General features: G+C 54.7%; 1 protein-coding gene across 1 annotated transcript in view; it reads left to right on the forward strand.

Annotated features, from left to right (window-relative positions):
• PPP2R2C (protein phosphatase 2, regulatory subunit B, gamma) overlaps positions 1–27,815 on the forward strand; it is an 86,217-nt gene that overhangs the window by 53,692 nt on the left and 4,710 nt on the right. Inside the window, exons 4-6 of the mRNA XM_006893627.1 lie at positions 2,141–2,253; positions 3,818–3,995; positions 19,308–19,472. Of these exons, the coding sequence (XP_006893689.1) occupies positions 2,141–2,253; positions 3,818–3,995; positions 19,308–19,472 (456 nt within the window). The remainder of the gene's footprint in view (positions 1–2,140; positions 2,254–3,817; positions 3,996–19,307; positions 19,473–27,815) is intronic.

Here is a 27,815-nt window from a genome sequence, read left to right on the forward strand (position 1 = left end):
TGTGTATGCATGTGGGTATGTGAGTGGGTGTGCAGTACGAGTGTGTGTGTGTGCACATATGGACACACGAGTGTGTGTATGCATGTGGGTATGTGTGTGGGTGTGCAGTGGACATGTGAGCTTGCCTTTGTGCATGTATATGTGAGTGTATGCATGGGTGTATGTGTGTGCATATAGACCTGCTTATGATCAGGAGCGTGTGTCTGCATATGTGGGTGTGTGCATGCCCGTGTATGCATATATGAGTGTCTGTGTGTTGGAACATAGAGGTGCATTTGCACGTGTATATGCCTGAGGATGTGTGTTTGTATATGCACTTGTGTACATGTGTGACTTAGACACGTGTCTATGTGTATGTATGTGTATGCACACATGTTGTGGCTCATGGTTGCTCATGGCTGTACGTTCATGGGCACATGTATTTGTGTGCATGTATGTGTGACTGCACATAGGTGCACATTGTGTGGGTATGTGTGTTCATGTGCATGCGTGTGGATGCACGTGTGTGCATACTTGTGCTCATGCAAGCACATGGGTGTGAACACGCATGCATGTACACTTACACATGTATATGGACACTGTATGAGTATGCATGTTCATAACCTACATCATACAAGTGAACAAATAATAGGTGAGGCTGCTGAGTAATAGATGTTCATATGCATGTGTGTGGATCCCATGTACGTGTGCATACACATATGTGAATGCACGCCATGTGAGTATACGTGCATGGAGCAAGTCCCCATCCAGTGTTATTACTGTTCATTTTCTATAGATTATGATCACTGTCTGTGTCGTTGTTGTTACTGTGTTATATCAAGTTGGAATGGGCTGATAGCTGGCCCTCCAGCAGATTTTCAGAGGTAGTAAATCATGCTAGAGGAGATTACCCAGCTTTGTTCCATGGAGGCAGATGGTGGATTTGAACTGCCTGCCCTGGGGTTGGCAGCGTTGCTCCTTAGTACTAGGCCACCAGAGCTCTTTGTCCACAGAAATTCTAAGTCCATCACCTTGTGAGTCACACAGACACCTCATCAGTGACTGTGCTGATGGGTCCTCTCTGACATTCTCCTGCAGACACTGGTAGTTCCAATGTTGTAAAGAGTCCTCTTGTGGACAGCAGTGTAAATTATTTTCTTTGTGGATAAGAGGATGCTGTACTCCTTGGGAGACCATCTGACCCATGGACACCTGAGACACTCTTAGCTTCACTCCACCCAGGACCCTGTGTCTTTCGGTGTCACTGGCAGTTCACCAGCAACTTGACAGCGACACCCTGATAGGAGTAAGCACGACAGAGACACACCACTCTGGGAGGGGATCAGAGAGTCAATCCAGCTCAATTTTATTGGGAGCTGCAGTGCACTTATATAAACAGGAAGACAGGCTAGGGTGGGCTTACAGATGTGGGACATGCGGATTGGTCAGGAGAACCTCAGCCTTGTGCATACCACTCCCAGCTCAACAGATGCAACAGCTGTCTTCCTAGGTGACGAGCTTTCTCAAGCCAGGACAGCCAAACACAGGGGATCTTTCTCTAGCCCGTATTAAAGGCTGTTGGGAGGCTTGCACTTATCTGTAGCTTAGGTAATCTGTCCTGGCCAGAGACCCTTCCTTCCTCCCCAACACCCCACAACATTTTGGGACAGGTGTGATGTGAAGAGCAGGTTGTGGGGGGGGCACACCTTGTAGCTGTGTGTGTCTCTTGCTCTAACCTGTGACCTTGTGCAGCTGTCAAGGTCACTTCTCTGTCTTGCTGGTCAGTGTGTGGACTTTGTGTTGCCCCTTTCATTGTCTCAGTAGGAGTCCAGAGATGTGGGCAGCAGGAGAGCCGAGCTCTGGCGGGAGTGTGCCCTCTGTTAAAACGGCACACTGTCTGCTTCTCTCTGCCAGTGAAGCACTAAGGTGGTCTGGTCGCTGGAAATCAGTTTAGGGATGAATCCCTACGCTCAAATGCACCAGGCAGCGTGACCAGCACCTGACCACCATCATCTCCTTTAGGGATGAGCCTGTATGTTGCAGGCTTCCAGCATGGGCCTGACAGACCTCCACCCCCAGGAACAGGAAGTGGTCAGGTCGCGTACAAGGCAGATTCCGCTCTTAGTTACAGGACTTGCTTTTCTATGTTCTCTTTTGATAGATAAAACTATCAAATTATGGAAGATTACTGAGCGAGATAAAAGACCTGAAGGCTATAACCTAAAAGACGAGGAAGGCAAGCTGAAGGACCTGTCCACGGTGACCTCTCTGCAGGTGAGGTGCACATGGGGGCACAGGAAGCACTGGGGCATGGGACCCACAGGGCCCGGGAAGCACTGGGACCCGGAAAGCACGGGGCACGGGAAGCAAGGGGCCCGGGAAGCATGGAGTCCGGGAAGCACTGGGGCATGGGGCTCGGGAAGTATGGGGCCCAGGAAGCACTGAGGCCCTGGAAGCACGAGGCACGGGAAACATGGGGCACGGGAAGCACTGGGGCATGGGACCCACGGGGCCCGGGAAGCACTGGGGCCTGGAAAGCATGGGGCATGGGAAGCAAGGGGCCTGGGAAGCACTGGGGCCCTGGAAGCACGAGGCACGGGAAGCACTGGGCAGGGCTGCTGAGGTTGGATGGGGAGCCTGTTAGGCTGCTGGTGGCTGCCTGCTGGAAGGTGGGTGAGGGCGACACAGGAAGGGAATGTCCCTCCCAGCCACTGGCCATGCTCTGAGAGCTGAAGGAGCAGGCCACGTCACCTGTGGTCTTGTCTCCTTGGGTTGGATGGTGGTGAACCCTGCCGTGTCTGTTCCCAGATGGCCATGCAGGCACACTGGTGTCCACACTCATGTGGGCTGGACACTGCAGTCACACATGGTCTTCTCAGGAGGGAGGATGGGCCTACAAACAACTGCAGACTTAGAAAAAGGTTCTGAGAAGCAGAGCAGTGAGCTACACTGCCCCTCCGGCCACCCAGGAGTGGGGAGAACATCCTGTAGAGGCCTGGTCACTGTGGGATGTTCCCAGGCCCAGTCCCTCTGTCATACCTGGGAGCACCCCCCTACACCGAGCACCACACAGTGACTGGGCCTGGGAGCACCCCCACACCATAGTGACCAGGGCCTGGGAGAACCCACCCCCCACATAGCCGAGTGGGGCCTGGGAGCACCCCCACACCACAGTGACTGGGGCCCAGGAGCAGCCCCCACACTGAGCACCACACAGTGACCAGGGCCTGGAGTACCCCACCACCATGGCTAAGGACCACCCAGTGACCGGGGGGGGCCTGGGAGTGACCCACATGGCTGAGCGTCACACAGTGACTGGGGCCTGGGAGCTCCCCCCCCCAAACATCACACAGTGACTGGACCTGGGAGCACCCCACACACAGCTGAGCAGGGCCTTGGGGCACCTCCACACCAAGTGCCACACAGTGACCGGGGCCTGGAAGTGTCACCCACATGGCCGAGCACGACAGAGCGACCTGGGTCTGGCAGTCAGCTGGGGTCATTGCTGTGGACAGGCCCATGAGGGTTTGTGGGGCTCCAGGTGGTCACCCCAGGGGCACTGCTATAGACAAGGACTGAGTTGGCTGGGCTCTGGACTGTTTCCTGGGGACACCGCTGTGGAGAGGGACTGAGGTTTGCTGGGCTGCCCTTTGGGTCACTGGCATTAGTCCACCTTGGGAGGGGAGGTCTGCCTGGGGCTGAGTGAAGCCTTCCTCTGCCCCGCACCCTTGCTTGTTCCTGCCTGGCTTAGAGGACCCCGCCTGGGGGTCCCAGCCTCGGCCATGCCTTCATCCACTCCCTGTGTGGACCTGCTGTAACCCCGCCTGGCTGGTTGCAGGTGCCAGTGCTGAAGCCCATGGACCTGATGGTGGAGGTGAGCCCACGGAGGGTCTTTGCCAATGGACACACCTACCACATCAACTCCATCTCTGTCAACAGCGACTGCGAGACCTACATGTCGGCTGACGACTTGCGCATCAACCTGTGGCACTTGGCTGTCACTGACCGCAGCTTCAGTATCCTCTGTTGGTCTGGTGGGGGCGGGGCTCGGGGCTGACATCTGAGCGAGGGGCGAGGCTTAGGACCTGTGTGTGAACATGGGAGGGGCTTAGGACCTGTGTGTGAACGTGGGAGGGGCTTAGGACCTGTGTGTGAACGTGGGCGGGGCTTAAGACCTGTGGGGGGCTGTAGGCGGAGTCAAGGACCTGCATGTGCATATGGGCGGGGCTTATGAAATTAACACGGTCATTGGGACGGGTTTAACAAAGGGCACATATCCGGATGAGAGACAGTGGGCCCGAGTGTGGACAGTCGCGGAGGGAGTCTTGGGCCAGATTGTTAACTGGACTTTACAGCTTGGTGCCGGCTACTCCCTTTCCATGTCAGGAGGGCTGTGTAGCAGGGGTCACCGTAGTAGAGGAGGATCCCAGCCCACCTCCCTGGACTTTCAGTCCTGAGGCTTGCACTTGGTGTGGGCTCCTGTCCAGGGCTCAAGGTGGCGTGGTTAGAGCCACACAAGGTCCTGTCCAGAGCTCAGATGACACGTGGGGACAGAGCCACACAGGGTCCACTTAGTTGTCACCAGGGCTCAGAGCCTGCACAGGCCCGCTAAGGGGATGCTGGAGTCAGAGCTCACACAAGGTCCTGTCCAGAGCTCAGGTGACACGTAGGACAGAGCCACACAGGGTCTACTAGGGTGATGTGTGCGGTCAGAGCCCATAAAGTCCTGCCAAGGACTCAGAGCTGACAGGTGGGGGGTCAGGGCCACACAAAGCCCCCGCTCCCCTGAGCTCAAGGTGACAGCGGGATTAGAACCCCATGGGATAGGGTGGTCCCCACTGGCAGCCCTCGTGTCCGGGGAGGGAGCCCCTCTCCAAAGCCCCTGTGTCTGGTGAAGGAGAACCCCCAGGCAGCCTCCATCTAAGGCAGAGAAGATCCCCTCCCACTGCCGACAGCTCCGGTGTGTGGGGATGGAGGGCCTGGCAGCCCCTTGTGTCCAAGGAGGGAGGATTCCCCGGAAGCCCCTGTGTCTGAGGAAGCAGTGGACTCCAGCCCCCTATGGATAAAGACTAAAAGCAGAGTTTATGCTGAGCTTGGCCTGGGGTGAGGCTGCACCTGGGTGGGCCAGCCGGCAGTTTGTGGGATGTAGTAGTGGCTGTGACAATGGTTAGGAGTGCCTGTGAGTGGTTCCACGCAGAACCCTACAAGGTGGAGACTGAGGTGTCCCTGACATGTGAGGAAACGGAGTCAGGAGAGCAAGTAGTCTGATCTACTTAGCAAGGGCCAGCATGGAGACCCACCTGCACCCTCAGCCCCCAGTGCCCTTGGAGGTGTGCTGTGGAATATGGGGTGCAAAAGAGACTCCTCATGGCAGAGAAGGTGGGAGGGGTGTGAGGGAGGGCCAGGCATGGGCAGGGGTGTGAGGGAGGGCCGGGCATAGGCAGGGGTGTGGGTGTGAGGGAGGGCCGGGCTTGGAGACGGGTGTGAGAAGGAGATGTGGGTGCACAGGAGAGGCTGCAGCTCTCAGGGTTCAAATGGGAGAACCTGCAGGAAAGACACGTGGGGCAGGCACATGGAAAGACAGGTGCACAGAAAGATGAGGTGCGAGCCCAGGAGGCACACTCCAGAAACAGGGAGCGTGTGGTAGGGGAGTGGCTGGCAGGAGAGCAGGGCACAGTGGGGTTTGAGAGGGCTTGGGAGGTGCTCAGTGTGGGAGGGGTCATAGATGTGGAGGCTGTGGTCCAGATGCTTGGGGCTCAACCCTGGAACTGACTGGAGCCAGCCTCAGCAGCCGAGTGCCCGCAGCACCGCTCCTGCCTCTGTTCACTCTGCACTCTCACCCACTCCATTTTCTAGTTCTTTTCTTTAGAATGACATTTCCTTTCGGGAATTATGATTTGAAGAGATTTTATTTCACTACATCAGTGAGCAGAGTCAATGAAACACAGAGAGACATTCCTCTGGTACTCTCTGAGAGTTGATGCCTTTGAGCTGTGGTGTTGGAGAAGAGTATATACCATGGACTGCAAGGAGGGTGAACAAGTTCATCGTGGAGAGGGTGGGACCAGGCTGCTCCTTGGAGGCAAAGAGTCTGAAGCTTCGTCTGACATACTTTGGACATGTTGCAAGGAGGGACCAGTCCTTGGAGAGGGACGTCATGCTTGGGAGAGTGGAGGGACAGCACAGGAGAGGAAGACCCTCAATGAGATGGATTGATTCCATCACTGGGGTAATCGGGGTAGGCGTGTCAGAGACAATAAAATTGGCAAGTGATAGAGCAGGGCCGTTGTACATAGGTTTGCTATGAGTCGCAAGCAACTCGAAGGCACAACAGGAACAGCATCAGTGAGCACGAATGGTGTCACGTGTTGTAAACAGGTCATCATCCAAAGGTAGGTGTAGTGAGAATGAAGCGGCGGGCACTCCCTAGGTGATGAGGAAATAATGCCCCTGCTCACACAGAACATGGTCTCTACTGGCCACACATGGCTGCTGACTGACCTGACCACCTAAAATGAGGCTGTCTGGCTGGAAGAGGAATCCCATTTTAATTTATTCACTCAGCTTCCACTTGAAGTGATTGCACGTGGCAGGTGGTCACCAGATGGGCCAGAGGCTCTGTGAGCAGCACATCAGTAGGCTTTTCTGCCGAGGGCCTCTGGCCACCTTGAATCACTAACCTTCAGGGAGGTAGTAGTATTTGTGGGTACTGACCATCTGCACTCACCCCAGACTCCATGGTAATCGGGAGGGGAATGGGACGTAATTGCAAGCCTCTCTAGATTTTGATCTGTTTCTATTGTCGTGTCCATCTCCCATTGCCCTTGTCTGGAGAGGTCAGGTGAGGAGCCACTGAGGCTGTCGGATCAGGGTAACATGGCTGGGTTTGGGGGGGCCCGTGGGGCTATAGAGGTGATCTGAGGTGGAACAGAGTCAAGAAGGAAGTCTGGTGGGACAGTGGGCACTGAGGTGGCTCTAACTTGTGGTGACCTCTGTGTAACAGGACGAATTGCTGTCCAGTTACAACCCTGTGGTCTTCTGTGGTTTGAGTCACCAGGCGTCTGGCTTTTTGTGTTTTGTTTTTGTTTTGTTTTGTTATGGCTGCACCTCCCCCACTCCTCCAACCACTGGACTGGGGTGGTTGCATGGATGTTGCACCATGGTGCCCCAGGACAGCAGAGGGGGTTCGCTGTCAGAAAGGGTGGCCCAGCCAGAGCCAGGGTACAGTCCAGGGGCCTCCCCACAGCCTTGTGTCCTCATCCATCCTCAGCCAGCATGTCTGGCTCCAGGATGGTGAGCTTCCCATTCACCCAGGGGTCTATGGGATACCTGCTGTGTGGAAGGCGCTGCACTGATGCTCAGGCTGGGAAGAGAGCCTGACCGACACGACCCTGACTGCTGGACAGATGCTAGACCACGGACATAACCACCCTGCTGAGAACACCAGAGAGATACTGACCATGCAAAGGCTTTGGGTGTATGAGTAATAACAAATCATGGCCGGCATTGGGAAGACTTAATTGCGCTCATGCAAAACCTATACCCAGGCGTGGGCATGGAGGTGGTGGGCTGCCCAGCTGGCTTGGCGCTCAGTGACTGGCCAGGTTGGTGATTGGCAAGGTTGGCGCTCAGTGATTGGCTGGCATGGTGCTCAGTGATTGGCCAGCTTGGCACTCAGTATTTGGCCAAGCAGTGACTAGTCAGCTTGGCGCTCAGTGATTGGCCGGCTTGGCAGCTCAGTGATTGGCCAGCTTAGTGCTTGCTGCCAAGTGAGTCCGCAGCACCCGAGTCAGGACGGTGATGTGAAGGTGCATCAGGGTGGGCAGGTGGAGAGAATGTGCAGTTCCAGCAGAGTCACCGCAGCCAGAGCCCTGGTCAAAGTAGGACACGCCCTCCTATTGGTGCTGTGGTTGAAGGTAGACCTTGCAGAGCTGTAGGAGGGGCTTCAGGTCCCACCTGCTGGGGTTTGTGGAGGAGTCCATGGAGCACAGGTGCTGGCGTGTGTGGTGTCCATGATGTCTGCCAATGGGGGAGAGCTTAGGGCTGACCTGCCTGAACCTTTGGGAAGGACACAGATTGGCCATGCGATGGTTCTTCGTGATAGGTGACAGTGTGGTGAGGACCCTGAATGGGCAGTCAGATGGCACATGCCGGGCCCCCACCCTCCCGCGGCTCCCAGTTCCTGGGTAGACGCAGTCCCTCTCCCCCTCCTTGTCCTACCTGCTCAGCCCTGAGCACAGGCCTTCGCTTGCCCCCAGCGGGGGCACCCAGCAGGAACTGTGGTCAGATTCCTGCAAAAAACACTGATTCATGTAAAACAAATACACATCCACACCCAAACCCCATACCCAGACCCAGGAACCGTGTCCTGGACACAAGGAAGAGTGCGTGAGGCTGTGTCCTCCTGTGTGTTGAGTAAACCATTCACACTGCTGAGCTCTGTGACGGAGGAAGACTCATCAGTAATCAAGAAGACAGATGACACAGACTTGAAGCTTTTACTGCAGAGACCAGCCTTCAGCACAGGCCACGTCTCAGCATGAAGGAAACAAGAATCCTCACTGATGGCCAGTTGTCACGTGCTGTCCTGTGGGGCCCAGTCATCATGTGCTGTCCTGTGGGGTCCAGTCATCACATACTGTCCTGCGGGGCCCTGTGTCACGTGCTGTCCTGTGGGGTCCAGTCATCACGTGCTGTCCTGCGAGGCTGATGCCCTGTTGCTTGTAAATGGTGCGGGAGGGGAGTGCTCGTGTTCCTCTGTGGAGCAGGCAGCTGATGGGTCTGACCTGCCCACAGGTCACGTCATGATGGATGGAGGACAGGTTGTTGCTGTCAGTGATGTCCTTTCACCGCTGGACCACAGTCCCTGTAGCAGCAGTCACCATCAGCGATGTCCCTGTAGTGGTGGTCACCAACAGTGATGTCCTTTCACCTGGACCACGGTCCCTGTAACAATGGTCACCATCAACAATGTCCTCTGTAGTGGTGGTCACCATCAGCGATGTCTTCTGTAACAGTGGTCATCATCAGTGATGTCCTCTGTGGTGGTCGTCACCATCAGCAATGTCTCTGTAGCAGTGGTCACCATCAGTGATGCCCTTTCACCTGGACCACGGTCCCTGTAACAGTGATCACCATCAGCAATGTCTCTGTAGTGGTGGTCACCATCAGTGATGTCCTCTAGTGGTGGTCACCATCAGCGATGTCCTCTGTAACAGTGATCATTATCAGTGATGTCCTCTGTAACAGTGGTCACCATCAGTGATGTCTCTGTAGTGGTGGTCACCATCAGCAATGTCCTCTGTAGCAGTGGTCACCATTAGTGATGTCCTTTCACCTGGACCACGGTCCCTGTAGCAGTGGTCACCACCAGCAATGTCTCTGTAGTGGTTGTCACCATCAGCGATGTCCTCTGTAACAGTGGTCACCATCAGTGATGTCTCCATAGCAGCGGTCACCATCAGTGATGTCCCTGTAGTGGTGGTCACCAACAGTGACATCTCTGTAGCAGCAGTCAACATCAGTGATGTCCTTTTACCTGGACCACAGTCCCTGTAGCAGCAGTCACCATCAGCGATGTCCCTGTAGTGGTGGTCACCAAAAGTGATGTCCTTTCACCTGGACCATGGTCCCTGTAACAGTGGTCACCATCAGTGATGTTCTCTGTAACAGTGGTCACCATCAGCGATGTCTTCTGTAACAGTGGTCATCATCAGTGATGTCCTCTGTGGTGGTCATCACCATCAGCAATGTCTCTGTAGCAGTGGTCACCATCAGTGATGTCCTTTTACCTGGACCACAGTCCCTGTAGCAGTGGTCACCATCAGCAATGTTTCTGCAGTGGTGGTCACCATCAGCGATGTCCTCTGTAGCAGTGGTCACCATCAGTGATGTCTCTGTAGCAGTGGTCACCATCAGCGGTGTCTCTGTAGCAGCGGTCACCATCAGTGATGTCCTTTCACCTGGACCACGGTCCCTGTAGCAGTGGTCACCATCAGCAATGTCCTCTGTTGTGGCAGTCACCATCAACGATGTCTCTGTAGCGGCTGTCACTATCAACAATGTTCTTTCACCTGGACCATGGTCCCTGTAGCAGCAGTCACCAGGTGCTGTGAAGACGCGTTGCCGTGGGGAGACTGTTGTCCAGACCTCGTGGGTTCTAGAGCCGGGGCGTCAACGGTCCAGGCCATGTGTCACAGCTGCTTCTCAGGCATTTCACAGCTTCATGTGCCTTGAGTGACTATGACCAGGAAGATGACCAGGAGAGTTGCTGGCTCTGGGCTGCAGTGTTTGTGAAGAGGATGCCAAGGCCCAGACAAGTCTGCCTGAAAGGACGTTCAGCCGGAGCGCTGAGAGGCCAGGACAGCGAGGATTGATGTCCCAGGAGGAACCTGTCCTTAGAGATACCTGCTGGGAAGGACAGAAGGTGTGTGAAAGAGAGGAAGACCCTCCTCAGGATGGACAGGCACAGTGACTGCCTCAGCGGGATGGACAGGCACAGTGACCGCCTCAGCGGGATGGACAGGCACAGTGACCGCCACAGCGGGATGGACGGGTGCTGTGACTGCCACAGCGGGATGGACGGGTGCGGTGACCATCTCAGCGGGATGGACTGGTGCTGTGACTGCCTCAGCGGGATGGATGGATGGATGGGCGTGGTGACCACTACAGTGGGATGGACAGGCGTGGTGACTGTCTCAGCGGAATGGAGGGCGTGGTGACCGTCTCAGGGGGATGGACGGGCGCGGTGACCGCCTCAGCGGGGTTGTCTGGAGAGGACAGAGGTGATGAAGTTGGTGTAGAAGAGGCAGGTCTGAGACCTGTGTCCAAAGGCTACTGTGAGTCAGTGTGCTGGCACCTGACAGCAGGCAGGTGGATGGGTGGATGAACAGGGGTGTGGGGAGGTGTAAGTGTACAAGTAGATGGTGAGTGGGCAGGTAGCTGTCAGGTGTGCAGACAGGTATGCAAGTGGGTGACAGGTGTGCAGATAGGTGGTGGGTGTGCATGGAGGTGGTAGGTGATGGCTGTGCAGATGGGTGGCAAGTGTATTGATAGCTGGCATGTGTGCAGGTAGGTGGAAGGTGTGCATGGAGGTGTTAGGCAGTGGGTATGTAGGTAGGTGTGCAAGTGGGTGGCAGGTGTGCGTGGAGGTGGTAGCTGGCAGGGTAGCAAGTAGGTGGTAGGTGTGCAGGCAGGTATGCAGGTGGGTGTTGGGTGTGCAGGTGGGTAGCAAGTGTGTGTGGAGGTGGTAGGTGGTGAGTGTGCAGGAAGGTGACAGGTGTGCAGGCAAGTATGCAGGTGGGTGGCAGGTGTGCATGGAGGTGGTAGGTGGTGGGTGTGTGGGTAGCTGGCAGGTGTGCAGGTGAGTGGTAGGTGTGCATGAAGGTGGTAAGTGGTGGATGTACTTGGAGGTGGTGAATGTGCAGGTAGCTGGCAGGTGTGCAGGCAGGTATGCAGGTGAGTGGCAGGTGTGCATGGAGGTGGTGGGTGTGCAGGTAGGTGGCAGGTGTGTAGGCAGGTGTGCATGGAAGTGGTAGGTGGTGGGTATATAGGTTAGCGACAGGTGTGCATGGAGGTCGTAGGTGGCAGGTGTGTAAGGAGGTGACAGGTGTGTGAATAGATGGCACATAGGTGGTGAAGTGAAAAGTGAGTGTGAGATGGAACAGGTGGTGTGTGGAGGTGGGGACATGGTGCCGGATTAGGCCATGTGAGAGGGCTCCAGACCATCACACAGTTGGCCTGTGTGATTGAGAGGGGGCACCTGGGCGGGATCCCCCTCAGCGCTAGACCGTGTCCTCTGCAGAGACGAGGTCTTGGTCCAGGGAGACGCTGTGTGTGCTGAGCACTGGAGTTCACACAGGTTGCAGAGCTGTGAGCTGAGCTCTGAGCAGGTTGGTGGGAAGGGGCGCGAGGACCCCGGGGCTTCTGTGGTTGTGGACCCCCCCAGAAGACCACAGGGAGCTGCACATGATTTGTTTCTCCCTGGCCCCAAGGACATGCTGTGGCTGTAAGGAAGTCAGACCCAGAGAGAAACGGGACTTCAGGCTGCAGGTGTGATGGCAGGGCAGCTGGAGTTGGGCTGTGGGAAACCCTTTGTCCATCTTTTTCTTGCCTTGTGGTGACTTACGTGGGACTGTGATGCTGGACGTTCTGTCAAAAGTATGTCAAAGCCAGCAGGGTCATCCATGGTGGGCAGGTGTCAGAGGGACTCCCAGATGAAGACTGATGGGGAAGGGCTGGTGATTTATTTCTGATGGTCAGCCTATGAAAGTCCTCTAGGTCACAGCAACCTCTTCAGTGATGGAAAATGAGTCCCCTAGGTTGGAAGGTGGTCAGTAATGTCTATTACAGCAGACTCGAGCAGACTGGCTATCATGAAGATGGTTTGGGACTGGGAGGCAGTTTGTTCTGCTAACAGGAGGGGGCATCCTCGAGGGTGAACAGACAGATCTGGGCTGCTCCGGAGAAGGGCTGGCTAGGGGTAGGGGTGGGCAGCAAGTGTCCGGCATGTGCCCACTCCCTGGCTCCGTGATGTCTCACTTTGTCCAAGATGCTTCTCTATCCAAGGACACCGACTGTGAGACAGCCTCTGTGTGTTGAATGTGACATTTCAGTTCAAGTAAACTTGTTTTCATAAATGTCTTGAAGAGAAAGGAGAGACTATTGAGTATGAGAAAAGGAGGGTGCTGTTTTGAGGACTCTGGTGCTGACTGTGACCCACACCTGCCTCTGACTTTGCACTTACCTCAGACCTGGTACTTGTCTCTGAGCTCACACCTGTCTCTATCCCCCACCTGCCTCTGACCTTGTACCTGCCTTAGATCCTGCACCTACCTCTGACCCCCTACCTCGGACCTTTCACCTATGTGACCTCACACCTGCTATACCCCTTACCTGTCCCTGTCCCTCACCTGTCTCTGGTCACACATCTTCCTCATCCTCTCACTTGTCTTTACTACGCACCTGTCTGACCTCACACCTGCTCTATCTGTCCCCTGTCTCTGAAGCCTCACCTGTCTCTGACCCTGCACTTGTCTCTGACCTCACACCCATCTCGGCTCACCTGATTCTGACCCCTCGTCTACCTCTGACCCCACACCTGTCTCACCCCTCACCTCCCTGCCCTGAGTGAAGGCAGGGCTGGGTTGTACTGTCCTCTGTTCTGGATTAGCAGGCAGGATTCCATCCCTTTGTGTGGTCACCATGGCCCCAGCAGTGGAGCCCATAGCCTACACCCCTCCCTTGCCCAGCTCTAGCATTCCCACCCACCATGGTGGGAGAGCCCACCTCTCTTTATCCCAGGACCGCCAACATTAGGAGTGCATGGAGGGGTGGACAGGTCTGGGTTTGCTGCCCAACAACCTGGACATCAGTTTTCATAAAATAAAATGAACAGTGTCTGCTTTTGTGAAGACATTTTGTAAGGAACAGTAAGGTCACTCCTGAGAAGAGGCAGATGTCCAGTGAGTGGCCACATATCCAGCGATTTGCCTGTGTGTCTGGCAGTTGATAATGTGTCCAGCATCAGCCATGTGTTTGGCAATAAATTGCATGTCCAGCATTGGCTGCATGTCCAGCGATCAGCCGCGAGTACAGCTATTGGTCCACTATTGGCCATGTTTCCAGCATCAGCTGCGTGGCTGCCTTGCCCTGAAAGCTCCTGTGAGGCTCTTTCACAGAGGGCCCTGTGACTCCCTGGTCCTGTGCTCTCCTCAGCATGTCCAGTGTCCTCCACAACCTTGGGTGCCTTCTAAGCACCAGTATGGAGACCACAGAAGCTTGGGTGGCTGAGAGGTGGTCAATTGCACCGAGTCCTTGGCTGACTGACCCCTGCGTTATTTTTAGCACCAGGGAAGGTTTAAATGGGTCCTATTGATTTTCCTGTTCCTGAGCGATTTCTCATGTGGGAGTTGGTGTGACATGAGCCTCAGCCTGAAGCAGATTATAATTCTGCCCTGAGCAGGTGGCCAGAGGGGACATGAGGAGTGCATGTCTGACCCTCAGATGCCCACAGAGGAGAAAGCAAGGATGTTACAGAGATGGCCAAGCTGGGAATCACTAAGAAGGGAGGTCAGGGCCTCTCCTGGGTCTCCCCACCTCCCTGAGCCTCAGTCCCTGCGCGCCCGCCTTGGATGAGAGTGGCTGCCCAGATGGAGAGGGACGTTTCCCCCCAGTGGCAGTCCAGGAGTCTGCTAGGGCTGCTTTGTACCATCCTCTCTCCCTATCCACATTGGTGAACATCTCTACGTGGCCTTTAAACCAACTTTGTGGGTGACATTGAGATCACAAATACCTGTGGGTCCTTTTCCCAGAACCCTATATGCCCAGGCACCAGTGCCCCATGTTCTGGGGCTCCAACAGGGGTTGGAAGGAGTACCACCTGGCAGATGGCTCACGAAGGGATCAGGGAGCTGTCCGTGGTGCTGACCGATGGCTTGGGACAGGTCCTTCTTTACTATGGAGCGCCCCCTGGGTGTTCTCCATGCATTGCACAGGTAACTTGACTTCCCAGTGACCGTCCCTCACAGGTGAGGAGGGCCTGGGTGGCATGATAGTTAAGTGCTTGGCTGCTGACTTGAAGGCTGGAGGTTCAAACCCTTTGGCCTCTGCCTGGGAGTAAGATGAGACAGTCACATCTGCAAATGAGAGTCTGGCAAACCCTGTGAGCAGTTCTCTGCCCTGGAGCTGGCTGAGTCCCGTCCACTCATGGCCCTGCCTTTCAGTTGAGAAATCGAGACACAGGTTAAGTTGTCCCTTTGCAGGGTCACATAGCTGGTAAGTGACAGAGATGCGGCCAAGCACCTTGGGGACAGCAGTGGCCACACCACTGTGATCCTGTTTATCGACCCTCTTCTACCAGGAGGTGGGCTTAAACTCCATGCAGAAGGCAGAGCCTGGGAGCAGAGGGGCGCTGTCTCCCCATTACAGATGGGGGGAGCTCTATGAAGTCAGGAGAGGGGAGTACCCCCATTATAGATGAGGAGGGGCTCCGTGCAGCCAGGAGAATGTAGTGCCCCCCCATTACAGATGAGGAAGGGCTCTATGCAGTCAGTGGAGGGGAGTGTCTTCCCATTATAGATGGGGAGGGGCTCTGCGCAGCCAGGAGAGGGGAGTGTTCCCCCTTTACAGATGGGGAGGCACTCTGTGTAGTCTGGGGAGGGGAATATCCCCCCATTACAGATGAGAAGGGTCTCTATGCAGTCAGTAGAGAGGAGTGTCTCCCCATTATAGATTGGCAGGGGCTTTGTGAAGCCAGAAGAGGGGAGTGTCCCCCCATTACAGATGGGGAGGGGCTCTGTGCAGTCAGAAGAAGGGAGTGTCCCCCCATTATAGATAGGGAGGGGCTCTGTGCAGTCAGAAGAGGAGGGCTATCTCCCCATTACAGGTGGAGAAGGGCTCTGTGCAGTCAGGGATTCTGTCCCCCCATTACAGATGAGGAGGGGATCTGTGCAGTCAGGAGAGGAGGGCTATCTCCCCATTACAGGTGGAGAGGGGCTCTGTGCAGTCAGGGATTCTGTCCCCCCACTACTGGTGGGGAGGGCCTCTGTGGAGCCAGGAGAGGAGGGCTGTCTCCCCATTATGGTTGAAGTTACTCCGCATGGAGAGGGGCTCTGTCCCCCCATTATAGAAGAAGTCACTTCTGTGCAGGACAATGTGTACTTCCATGTATATGGTCAAGGTTGGACTCCATGCAATCAGAAGAAGGATGCTATATCCGGGCTGCACTCATGGGCACCGCCCTTCTGACCCGGCGTGCCCACGGCTGCCCATGGCTGTGAGCGAGGTATCACGTGCTGGCTTTGTCTCGAACCTTGAGAACAGCTGCCTTCATGTTGAGACAGGACAGGTGGATAGAGGTGGTTTTGTGGGGTACTGCTGTGTTTCTGGGCATTTGGCAGCTGTGCGATGAGGCTGCTCTCACCTCCAGGTTGTGACCCATGGCCATCATATCCCCCACTTGCTGATGAACCCATGAGATTTCAGCCTCTGGACTCCTGGTCCTGTTCTCATCACCTCCCTGTAGCCAGTCCACACACTCAAGGCCCCTCCCTTGCTCCCTCTCTTCCCTTGGCCCCTGCACCAGGCCTTACCCCTGCCCAGACTCTAAACCCACCAGAGTGTGGGTACACTGTGGCCCTCAGGGCACCCCGGCCTCAATGTTCCCTTGCTGTTCACAGACCTGTAGGTGTAGTGAGCACAAATCCCTCCCACAGTCTTCAGCAGTGATGCACGCCCTGGTCCTCTGCTGGGGTAAGGGCTTCTCCAGAGTCCCCAGTTCTGACCTATGCCACGAAAAGCACTGTCTGTGCTCTGCCTCCCTGTGCCAGGGCTCCACGTCACGGCCCCTTCACAGCCCACAGTCCACAGTGGATTTCAGCAGCCCTTCTGGTGGAAATATCCTTTGTGGTTTATAGTCTGTGAGAACCCACTTACAGGGTCAATTCTGAATGGGTTCTGATGGGATGTTACCTGACAGCAACAGTGTATAGATAGAGGGGTTGGGGTGCCTGCCTGGAGGAGAGGAAGGGCCAGCCTACTGAGTTGCTGGGAGAAGGGCATACGTCCAGTGTTGTCTTGGGACGATCTCCAGGATGCTTGGCCAGCTCCTACTTGAGCCTGTCACCTCGTGGAGAAACTTTGCTGAAAGAGGCTGTTTTCTGGCCACGCTGCAGTAGTGCTGTCTGGCACAGGCTGGCTTCTGGGACCTCTGCGGGGGCCCAGCCCTGCTTGCATAGGCAGCCTTCTTCCTGGCCATGTGCCTGGTGACCTGCACCATGCCATGGCATGTTCTCCTGCGCCCAGAATGTGCTGAGGGGACACTACCTCCTTCATCTCTCCTTGTCCACTGCTCTCTCTGGAGAGCCCTGTGCTGGCCTCCAGGAAGGTGTGAGGACAGTCTGTGACCTGGAATGGTAGGGTTGCTGCCTCTGACCTCGGGGACATGCGTGCATTTGGCATGTGTGAAGAGCTCCTTTCACACACCTGATGGCTCCAGTACCTTGCACAGCCAACAATGTCCACTCTCTTCATGGGCTGACTTGTGCCTCAGCAGTGGATGAGCGAGCAGCTTTCCAAGTCAAGGCCCACTTTACAGATCAGAGGTGCCCACCTGCCCAGGTGAGGGAGAGCTTACCTGCCCAGGTGGGAAGCACGCACCTGCCCAGGTGAAGGAGATGCTAACCTGCCCAGGTGGGAGGCACGCACCTGCCCAGGTGAGGGAGATGCTTACCTGCCCAGGTGAGTGGCATTCACTTGTAGAGCAGAGATGCTGATCAAAGTGCCATGACACATTTGTGATGTGGGAGCAGAACTGCTGACAGCACCCAGCTTCTGACAGGGCCCTGAGTGTGCAGCAAAGCAGCTTCTAGAAAAATGGTTAAAACCTGCTGTGTGTGGAAGGCTGCCAGGATCAAGTGTCCTGGGCTCTAGCTGAGCAGTGGCCAAGCCCTAGACTGAGCTCTGTGGCCATGCAGGCTGGCCTCTGGGCTGACAGGAACACTGGGAACTGGACAGGCATCCAGGGCCGGAGAGTTCCTACAGAGCGGGGCTCCAGGGGGCTGATTTGGAAAAGGTTTCCTGCAGGACTGTGGGGACAGGAGGCAAGTAACAGGTACCCCAGACCGTGGAATATTTTCAACAGATCCTCACACAGGTCCTACCTCAGGTGGATCCTTGATGAGTGACCAGTGAGGAAAACAATGTCAAGTATCGAGACCAAGATCCTTCTGGGTCAGACACACATGACCTAGATAGGGTCTCCTGCTCACTGGGCCGCAGGCACTGCTGTCTGTGCCACTTTCTGAGTCCTGGCAAGGGAGGGACTGTGGCTAAGACTGAATGCTGGCTAGTCCCTCTCAGAGGACACTGGCCAGTCCTGTCTCCAACACTTAGACCTGTGTGTATGCTCACCTGGACCCTTAAAGAAACGGGACCGTAGCCAGAAGGTTGCCCTGCTCTTGTCACGTTTGGGCAGTGGTGGGCGGAGCAGAGTGTGGGAGGACCTGCCCCTATCACTGGCAGTAGGGCAGCTCAGGCTCTGTGGTGCGTGTGCACTGGACCCTCAGCCCCCTTTGTGCCGTTGGAGACCATCCTCCTGGCCACATGCTGGTCTTCGGTCCTGTGGCATCGGGACCAACAAGCCTCCCAGTCCGCTCTGGATTCCTGGAGTCCCTCCAGCTCTGTCTGGTGCCTGGCCCTTTGAGGTGAGCATCCCCCAGTGCTGCACCCTTGTCAGGGCACCTCACAGACTCAGCCCAACTCCGGCCTCCAGGCTGGGCTCAGGAAGCAGTGTGGTCACTGGCCCTGTAGCCGGAAGTGTGGGACCACAGCCCCCTTTCTCCCTAACCTCTTGACTCACCACCCAGACTCACTCTTGGTGGGCCTGGAACTGCTTCCCAGGAGCCACTCACTTCTGTGTTGCGTCCTTAATTCCTGGCCACTGACCTGCACCCAGGAAGTGGACCCTCAATGGAGCTTTGGATTCAGAAAGGCTGTGCCTGGCTGTGTGGGAGTGGCTTTGGGGACAGAGGAAAGTGGGAGGTGACAACAGGTGAGCAGGGCTTCCCCATGGGAAGAGACCTCTTGGCCTCTCCCCAGACCAGAGAGAACGTGGGCGGTCCCACTAAACGTGTCAGGCTTTGCGTCTTCTGCTCTTGTGGGAAAGCTCTGAGTTTGGAGTGATCTGTCTTACAGGGGAAGACACTGAGGCATGGGGGGCCGAGGGGTGACAGGACTGGGACTTCTGACGCCAGAGCTCCCATGCAAACTAGGGCAATCTCTGGACAGAGGAGCAAGCATGCACAGCCCTAGAGCTGAGGGATTAGGGCTTAGGGTCACTCTCCATGGTGACCATGCCTTTGGGTAGAGTGTGCTGCTTGGATCTGAAACTCTTCCAGGTGGTTCTGTAGGGGGTGAGCTCCAGCGGGTGGAGGTCTGGGGGATGGGCAGGTCTGATGAGACAGGCCAATGAGGTGGGACCATGTGTGGTCTTGGGAAGATGGGTGAGCAGATCTAAGGTCGAGAGGGGTGGTGTGGACAGGTCTTCAGGGGTTGAAATCCACAGGCAGTGTGTCTGCTGTGGGCAGTCTGTGAGGACAGGTCTGTGGGGTGAGGTCTGGAGGTGGGGTGTCTGCTGTGGGCAGTCTGTGAGGACAGGTCTGTGGGGTGAGGTCTGGAGGTGGGGTGTCTGCTGTGGGGTGTCTGCTGAGGGCTGCGGGGGACAGAGAGGAGTGCGAAGTGGCAGACGTGCTGGGACTTGGTGGGTGGGACTGTGGTTGGGACATTGCTGGTCCCCTGTGTCTCCACTGCACTGCCCTTGACGCTCGCAGACATTGTGGACATCAAGCCGGCCAACATGGAGGACCTGACGGAGGTCATCACGGCCTCGGAGTTCCACCCGCATCACTGCAACCTGTTCGTCTACAGCAGCAGCAAGGGCTCCCTGCGCCTCTGTGACATGCGGGCTGCCGCCCTGTGTGACCAGCACGCCAAGCGTGAGTGGACGTTCTGCACTGGGGACGGGGCAGTCACAGCCTGGGGGTGGGGTAGTGTACTCACTGCAGGCATCGAGCCTCGTGCTGTCACCACGGTCACAGCATTCTGGCCATCCAGGACCTGACTTGCCCGGAGATGGGGCTTCAAGGGCAGAGGGCTGAGAGCCCTGCATCTAGAGTTGGGGAGAGACCAGTCCCGTGTCACCTCCTCCAGGAGGCCCCCGGACCTGCCAGGTGTCAGGCTACCCAAGCTCTCTGTGTCCCTTGGCCACATCTAAGCACCCAGTTACTTGAGTTCTCAGTCATTCAAGTATTGTTAGAGATTTTTACTGCTGCGGGGGGAGGGAGTGGGTAGCGGCTGTGGTGGCGCTGAGGTACAGACATTAGACTGTTAACAGAAAGGCAGACGCCTTGAGCTCACCAGCTGTTCCCTGGAGCAAGACACAGCATCTGCTCACATGAACATGTGCAGCCTCAGAAACCATGTGGGCGGTTCTCCCACGTCCTGCAGGGTCACTGTGTGTCCAGAGCCACCCAGAAACAGTGGGTTTATCAATATGGGAAAATGTTGTTGTTAAGTGCTATCGAGATGCTTGTAACTCATAGTGACCCTGTGTACAATAGCCTTGAACCCTTCTCTATCCCATGCCAACCTTATTATCTCTGACACACCTACCCTCATTACCCAGTCACTGAGTCAACCCATCTCACCGAGGGTCTTCCTCTCTTGAGCTGTCCCTCCACTCTTCCAAGCATGACGTCCCTCTCCAAGGACTGGTCCCTCCTTGCAACATGCCCAAGTATATCAGACGAAGCCTCAGAATCCTTGCCTCCAATGAGCAGCCTGGTTTCACCCTCTTTAGGGTGAACTTGTTCTCCTGGCCGTCCATGGTGTATTCAACACTCTTCTCCAGCACCACAACTCAAAGACATCAATTCTCCTTCTATCATCCCTAGTCTTTGTCCAGCTTTCTGATACATAACAAGTAATTGAGAAGACCATGGCCTCGACCAGGTGCACCTTGGTCTCCAGACTGACATTGTTGCTAATCATTATTCCAGACAGGTCCCTAACAGCAGACTTTCACAATGCAATTTGTCTCTTGATTTCCTTGTTGCTGGTACCAAGAGTGTTGATTGTGGAGCCAAGCACATGGAAGCTGTTAAAAATCTCAATCTCTTCACCATCTATCATAATGATGCCAATCAGCCCAGTGGTGAGAATCTTTGTTTTCTTGATGCTGAACTTCAATCCATACTGAAGTCTGCAGTCCTTGACCTTCTGCGGCAAGCGCTTCAGGTCCTCCTCAGTTTCAGGAAGCAGGTTTGTGTCATCTGCATAACGCAGATGATGCCACATTTCTCATAGAGTCAAGCCTCCCACATAATCTGTTCTTCATATAGATTGAAAAGGTATGGAGATAGGACACATCCCTGGCGTACACCTTTCCCAATTTTGAACCATGCAGTGTTTCCTTGCCCTATTCTGATGACTGCCTCCTGGTCCAAGTATAGGTTTCGCATTAACACAATCAAGTGTTCTGAGATTCCCATTCTTTTCAGAGTCACCCAAAGCTTGTTGTGATCCACACAGTCAAATGCCTTTGCATAGTCAATGAAACACAGGTAGACATTCCTCTGGTACTCCCTGCTTTCAGCCAAGATCCATCTGACATTAGCTATAATATCCCTTGTGCCACGGCCTCTTCTAAACCCAGCCTGCACTTCTTGCAGTTCTCTGTAGATGTGCTGTTCCAGTCTTTTTTGGGATAATTTTCAGTAGAATCTTTCTTGGCATGTGATATTAGAGATATTGTTGATAATTTCTGTACCCCTGTCAGCTCTCCTGTCTTTACAATGGGAACAAATATAGATCTCTTCCAGTCAGTTGGCCAGCTGGCTCTCCTCCAGATTTCTTGGCACAACTTGGTGAGTGCATCTGTTTGTTCAAATATGTGAACTATTGATGGTATTCCATCAATTCATGGCCCCTTGTTTTTTTACCAGTTCTTTCAGCCCAGCTTGAACTTCTTCCTTCGTCACCACAGGCTCTTACTCATACGTTGTTTCATGAAATTATTCTGTCAGCCAATTCCTTTTGGTACTGCGACTCTGTATATTCCTTCCATCTTCTTTTAAAGCTTCTTGGATCATTTTACTATTCTGCCCAGAACATTCTTAAGTATTGCAACTGGAGGCTTGAATTTGTTGTTCAGTTCCTTCAGCTTAAGAAATGCTGAGTGAGTTTGGCCCTTTTGATTTTCCGACTCCAGCTCATTGCATATTTCATTATAATACTTTGTTTTCCCGAGACGCCCTTTGAAATTTTCTGTTCAGCTCCTTAATTTCTTCTCTTTGCTTTGGCTTCTCAGTGATCTAGTGCAATATTCTGTCTCTTCTGACACCCATCTTGGTCTTTTCTTCCTCCTCTGTCTTTGTAATGACCTTTTGCATTCTTCATGGATGATATTCTTGGTATCCTCCCACAGCTCATCTAGTCTTCACTCATTGGTGTTCAAGGCCTCACACCTGTTCCTGAGATGGTTTTGAAATTTGAGTGGGATAGACTCAAGGTCAAATTTTGTTTCCTGTGGATTTAATTTTCTTCAACTTCAGTTTGAACTTCCATATGAGTATTTGGTCTGTTCCATAATCAGACCTGGCCTAGTTTTCACAGCTGATATTGAACTTCTCCAATGATTCTTTCCACAGATGGAATTGATGTGATTTCTATGCATACCATCAGGTGAAATCCATGTGTATAGCCTCCATTTGTGTTTCTTATAAAAAGGATTTGCTTTGAATAATCATTGCTTGTACAGAATTCCATTATTCTATCTCCCGCTTCATTTCTGTCACCAAGTCCATGGTTTCCAACTCCTGATCCTCCTCCTTTCCTGTTCCCAACTTCTGTGTTCCAATCACTCATTATTATTTATGCATCTTGATTGCATGTTTGATCGAATTCTGATTACAAAAGTAACAAGTTTTAGTGACAGCTTTACCAAAAATAGAGAAAATTCTGGAAAGGCTGAGCACCCGTCTCAGAGCAGGGGCTGCAGAGAGCATCAGCTTGGGTGGTCTGCCTCCCTGCAGCCCCATCCACTCCCTGGAGCCCCGCCTGGCACCCCCTCAATCTCTGTCCACCCCCGGAGCCATGCCCAGAACCCCATCTACTCCCTGGACCCAGAACCCTATCCAGTCCCTGGAGCCCTGTCCTCTACCCTGGAGCTCTATCCATCCTCCTGGAGCTCAGTCCATCCTCCTGGAGCTCACTCCACCACCCCCTGGAACCCTGTCCACTGCCCTGGAGCTCAGTCCATCCTCCTGGAGCCCCGTCCATCCTTCTGGAGCTCAGTCTACCCACCCCGAACCCTGTCCACTCCCCTGGAGCTCAGTCCACCTGCTCCCTGGAGCCCTGTCCACCCCCCTGGAGCTCAGTCCACCCCCTTGGAGCCCTGTCCACCCTCCTGGAGCCCTGTATACCCTTTAGAGCTCTGTTCACCTGTTGGAGCCCCATCCACACCCTGGAGCCCTCCCTAGCCCCATCCCTGACCCATGTTCACTCCCCAGAGCTCCTTCCACTCCCTGGAGCCTTGTCTGCCCCTCCCCCCCGGAGCCATATCTGCTCCCCAGAGCCCCATATACTCTGGGATTCAGAGCTACATCTGCCCCTGGAGCCGTGTCCAGGCTCTGGAGGGCTGTTACAGCCCAGGAAAGGGCAGGAGGGACAGCTGGCTTTCTACCACCAGGCTATGAACTGTGCTTAGGTGATGTGAGGTCAGCGCCAGGCTGTTCCAGGCCTCCAGCCTTGCTGCCCTCGTTGATGACCGAGGGTGGGGTTGGACGGGCCTGTCCCCAAACCACTGTCCAGGCTGTGCCAATGCTTACAGGTCCACTTGCTGTGATCTCCCCTCGGCCAATTAAACACATCTCCTTACCTCCTGAGATGAGTTGGACAGCTCAGTGCTCCTGTCCTGTGTCTGCTCCTGGGGTTTTAAAACTTGTGTGTGTATCTCATGTGTCTTTTTGAGGGAGGCAATTATAATTATAGCCAACTCAATTTTTCCTATGATTACTGGCTTATATACCTTTTTATTTTAAAGTTAATTTTGTAATTTAAGGTTTTATAGAAAAAAGGTTTTGTTTTCTTTTGTTTTTCTTTAAATTCAGTATCTTACACAAGAGTGGTCTGTGGAATGCTGTAGGAGTCTGGATTGGGGATTCTGGGATGGTTCCAGAATGCTTTGGGATTCTGTTTTGGGGATTCTGGGGTTCTGGGATGGTCCCCAAACACTCTGGGATTCTGTGTTGGGCGTTCTGGGGTTTATGGATGGTCCCAAAACACTGTGGGGGTTCTGGGTTAGGGTTCTGGGGTTTTGGGATGGTCCCAGACACTGTGGAATTCTGGGTTGGGGGTTCTGGAGTTCATGGGTGTTCCCAGAACACTGTGGGGGTCTGGTTAGGTTTCTGGGGTTTTGGGATGCTCCCAGAACACTGTGGGATTCTAGGTTGGGGGTTCTGGGGTTCATGGGTGGTCACAGAACGCTAGGGAGTCGGAGTGGCAGCACACCCCTCACTCTCTCGGTGAGCTGACGTCTGTGGACAGAGACCTTAGAGTGTCTGTCACACACAGTGTTTGGTCACGTGGTGTTGACCCTGGTTCTTGTGAGAAGGTGGGTGAATGCTCGTGCACATGTTGGGCTGTGGTTACCGCGGCTTACCACACACGGACGTCTACACTAGACTTGGGGTTAGCCTCCCTGTCCCTCTGGATCCTGCCCTGTCTGGGTGTCCAGTGCTCGGGGGTGAAGCTCAGGGCTTTGTCCGGGGTGAGCGTGGTCTGTCCTGCAGACGGGTGAGGAGCTGAGCATGGGGACAGAGTGGGGGCTCCCTGAACACCTGTCCAGGCTGCCAGTCTTTCTCCTTAGTAGGAAACATCCTGTCCTTTGTTGGTCCGTCTTGTGACAGGGTAACCATGGGAACGACTGTCAGACATCCGTTAGGCAGTTATTTCAGCTCTTGCTAGCAGAGGCCGGCAAGGGCCTCTTAGGATCTGAGGCCACAGCAAATGCCCTTGGCGGCTAGACTGGAGGTCTGCGTCCACTCGAGGAGCCTGGGAAGGTTGGCTGGGCAGGCAGTGGGTGTCCAGAGTCAGCTGCTCAGGCTGTGGGTTCACCAGGAGTGTGCCTCATTTGGGATGTGGCCCACCTGGGGGCATGGTGCACCCAGGGGCGTGGCCCCAGGGGCGTGGCTCACCGGGGGCGTGGCTCACCGGGGCGTGGCCCCAGGGGCGTGGCTCGCGCCCAGAGGCGTGGCTCACAAGGGATGTGTGTCTGCTGGGGGCGGGGTACCAGAGGGGGTGGTCCCACAGGGGTCCTAATGTCTTCTCCTGGGAGTGGTTTCCCCAGGTGTGGTTCTGCTGGAGATGGGGCTCCACTGGGGCGTGGCTCATCAGGGACTCACCTGCATCGAGGCTGCACGGGATGGGGGTGTAGGCGTGGCCCCCACCGGCAGGTTAAGGGGCAGCATGGCTTCAGAGGACGTGGCTCAGTCAGAGAACTGGCTGCGTGGGGCAGGGGCATGTGGCTTTGTTGCGGGCGACCTAATGCCCCCTCCTGTCTCTCATGGGCTCCTGTGGTTATCCCGCCCCTTGGGCAGTCCAGGACTGCGTACCCCGCTTTTTGTGTTCTGAGACCCCTTCTTGAGGTTGGTCTGCAGCCACAGGTGAAGTGGTGTTGTATTCATATCAGTCAGCATTCCGGCTTCTGCCTCTGCTGCCAGGGGGCCGCGGCTGTTCCGGAAAATTCCCTGCGTGAGAGGGGCCTTCTAGCCTTCCCCAGATCCCTCCCTCCTGTGTTGGGACTTCGTGGTCCTCACTCCCAGGGAGGACCCTCCCATGACTAGCATCCCTTTGTCCATTGCTGGGTCTCCTCTGCCTGCTGGCCTTAGCGTGTCCAGTCCAGGGTGTGGCACATTCATTCTGACCATTTCTTCCAGCTGTACTCCAACGTCACCTCCTGGTGTCCTGTCCACCAAGGTGAGCCCTTCCTACTGCCTCCACCCAGACACGGGTCCCTTAGGGCAGCAGAGGTATCTATCTCGCTGCCATCTCATGTCCACCCTTGTGACAACAGTGCTGGCTCAGAGGACCCAGGCATGGCCTTGGCCATGGTGTTGTCTGCAGGACTTTGAGCATGTCAGCACACAGTCATTCTTTAGTAGGGATGGATGAATAAGCCAATGAATGAATGAGTGAATGAGCAGTTGAACAAATGAGCAGATAATGAGTGGGTGAATAAGTGGTGGAGTGAGCATGTGGGTTCACAGGAGTGGTGGTTCTGTGTGGGTGTGTCCCACCACTCTGCCCAGCTGGCCAGAGAGGGCCACATCTCTGCTCCAGCATCAGAGAGAGAGAAGGGGGGAGAATGAGGGAGAGTGAGGGAGAGAGGGAGGGAGGGAGAGCGAGAGGGAGGGGTGGAGAGAGAGTGAGAGGAAAAGAAGAGGGAGACATGGTAGACTGAAGGGCTGGAGCAGATCTGGAGTCTTGGGTCATCCTCTTGGAGATGAACGGCAGGGCTGTGGGGAAGGAGGAGCTTGTGAAATTGCTCAGCTCCTCTGCCTCCCTGTCTTCAGCCTGGAGTCTCAGAGCACCGGGGCCAGCAGGCAGGTGCCACTCCTCTGGTTGCAGTGGGCACCATCAGCTAAGGTGTTCCATCAAGTGCCCCCATCTTACCATCTAAGCAGCCCCACCATCCCACTCTCTTTTCATGAACCCTGGTCCTGGATAAACACTAGTGGCCTCATGCTTGACCCTGCAGGGGCCACTGCTGGATCCCACTGGACAGTGAGTATGCTTGTAGGGGAACTGGCAGGGGACAGCGTAACAGACATGTGGCCACCCGTTTGGTCCGAAAATCATCTGGGTAGGGAAGCAAGCCACTCCCTTCAGGGGTCAGAAAGCATTCCCTGTGTGTCCAAGATAATGGGAGTGGGTAGCAAACAGGAGACTCAAGCCTCCCAGTGGGTGGTGAGACAGGGTGGTGTAGACCCCCTGACAGCCAGAGCCCAGCATCCGGAGAGCGCAGCTGTGGGCCCACAGACAGAGAAGGGCTGTTTCGAGCAGCCTGATGAGCACTGGCGAGCGTGTTCAAGAACGTCAGGACACTCCGGCAGTCCTGGTGCTCAACACCTGCGGTGTCATGGCTAAATGCACTCCTAATTCACAGCCTTCTAACACTGAGGCCCCAAACATGGCCTCCAGTCATCTGCGACACAGAAAGAAGTGCTGCTGGCCTGAGAGTTCAGTGAGGGGTTACATGAGAACAAGCACAGAGGACTCACCAAAGCACCAGACTCAGAGTAACTTTTAACTAATTGTGTTTCCACAATGAGCGCTTCTAGAGCAGATTCTCTGTGCTTTGGAGGTTCTGAAAGGACCTTCAGATGGTGGATAGGGGAATGGATGGATGAAAGCTAGAAGATGATTGCATAGGCGGGTGGATAGGTGGAAGAGTGGCAGATAAATAGGTGGGTGAATAGATGGAAGCTGGGTGGGTATATAGACAGGTTGGTGGACAAATGGGTGGATTGGTAGATGGATGGGTGAATGGGTAGATTGGATAGTGGGTGGTGGATGGATGGATACGTAGGTGGATGGGTGAAGTAGATTGATGAATGAATGGTTGAGTAGACAGGTAGTTGGATGGAAGAATGGATAGATAGATGGGTGGACAGATTAATTAGTACGTGGGTAGATGGATAGTTGGGTGGATTGATGGATGGATTGGTGGGTGGATGGGAGGGTAGGTAGATGGATGGATAAATAGGTGAGTGGACAAAGAAGTAAATGTAAGAGTAGATGGAAAGTTGGGTGTGTGAATGGATGGGTGAATGGGTGGATATGTGGGTAGATGAATGAATGAATGAATGAGTAGATGCATGGATGGATGATTGGGTAGACTGCCAGATAGGTTGGTGGATAGGTGGTAGGTAGGTGGATGAATTGATGGATGAGTAGGTGAGTGGATGGATAATTGGGTGGATTGATAGATAGGAGATAGGTAGGTGGATGGAAGACAGATGGATTCTGGGTGGATGGATGAGCAAATGGCTGGGTAGATGGAGAGGTGGGTGGATGGATGAGTGAATAGGTCATAGGAGGGTAGATGGATATATGCGTGGATGGATGGGTGAGTGGATGGGTGGTAGGTGGATTGATGAGTGAATAGGTGTTAGGATGGATGGATAGATAGATGAGTGGATAGGTCGTAGGATGGATGGTTAGATGAGTGGATAGATAGGTGGGTGGATGGATGGATGGATGGATGGATGGATGGATGG

The sequence above is a fragment of the Elephantulus edwardii genome, unplaced genomic scaffold (assembly GCF_000299155.1).
Source record: "Elephantulus edwardii isolate Elephantulus edwardi_28Jun2011 unplaced genomic scaffold, EleEdw1.0 scaffold00129, whole genome shotgun sequence".
Taxonomy (NCBI): Eukaryota; Metazoa; Chordata; class Mammalia; order Macroscelidea; family Macroscelididae; genus Elephantulus; species Elephantulus edwardii.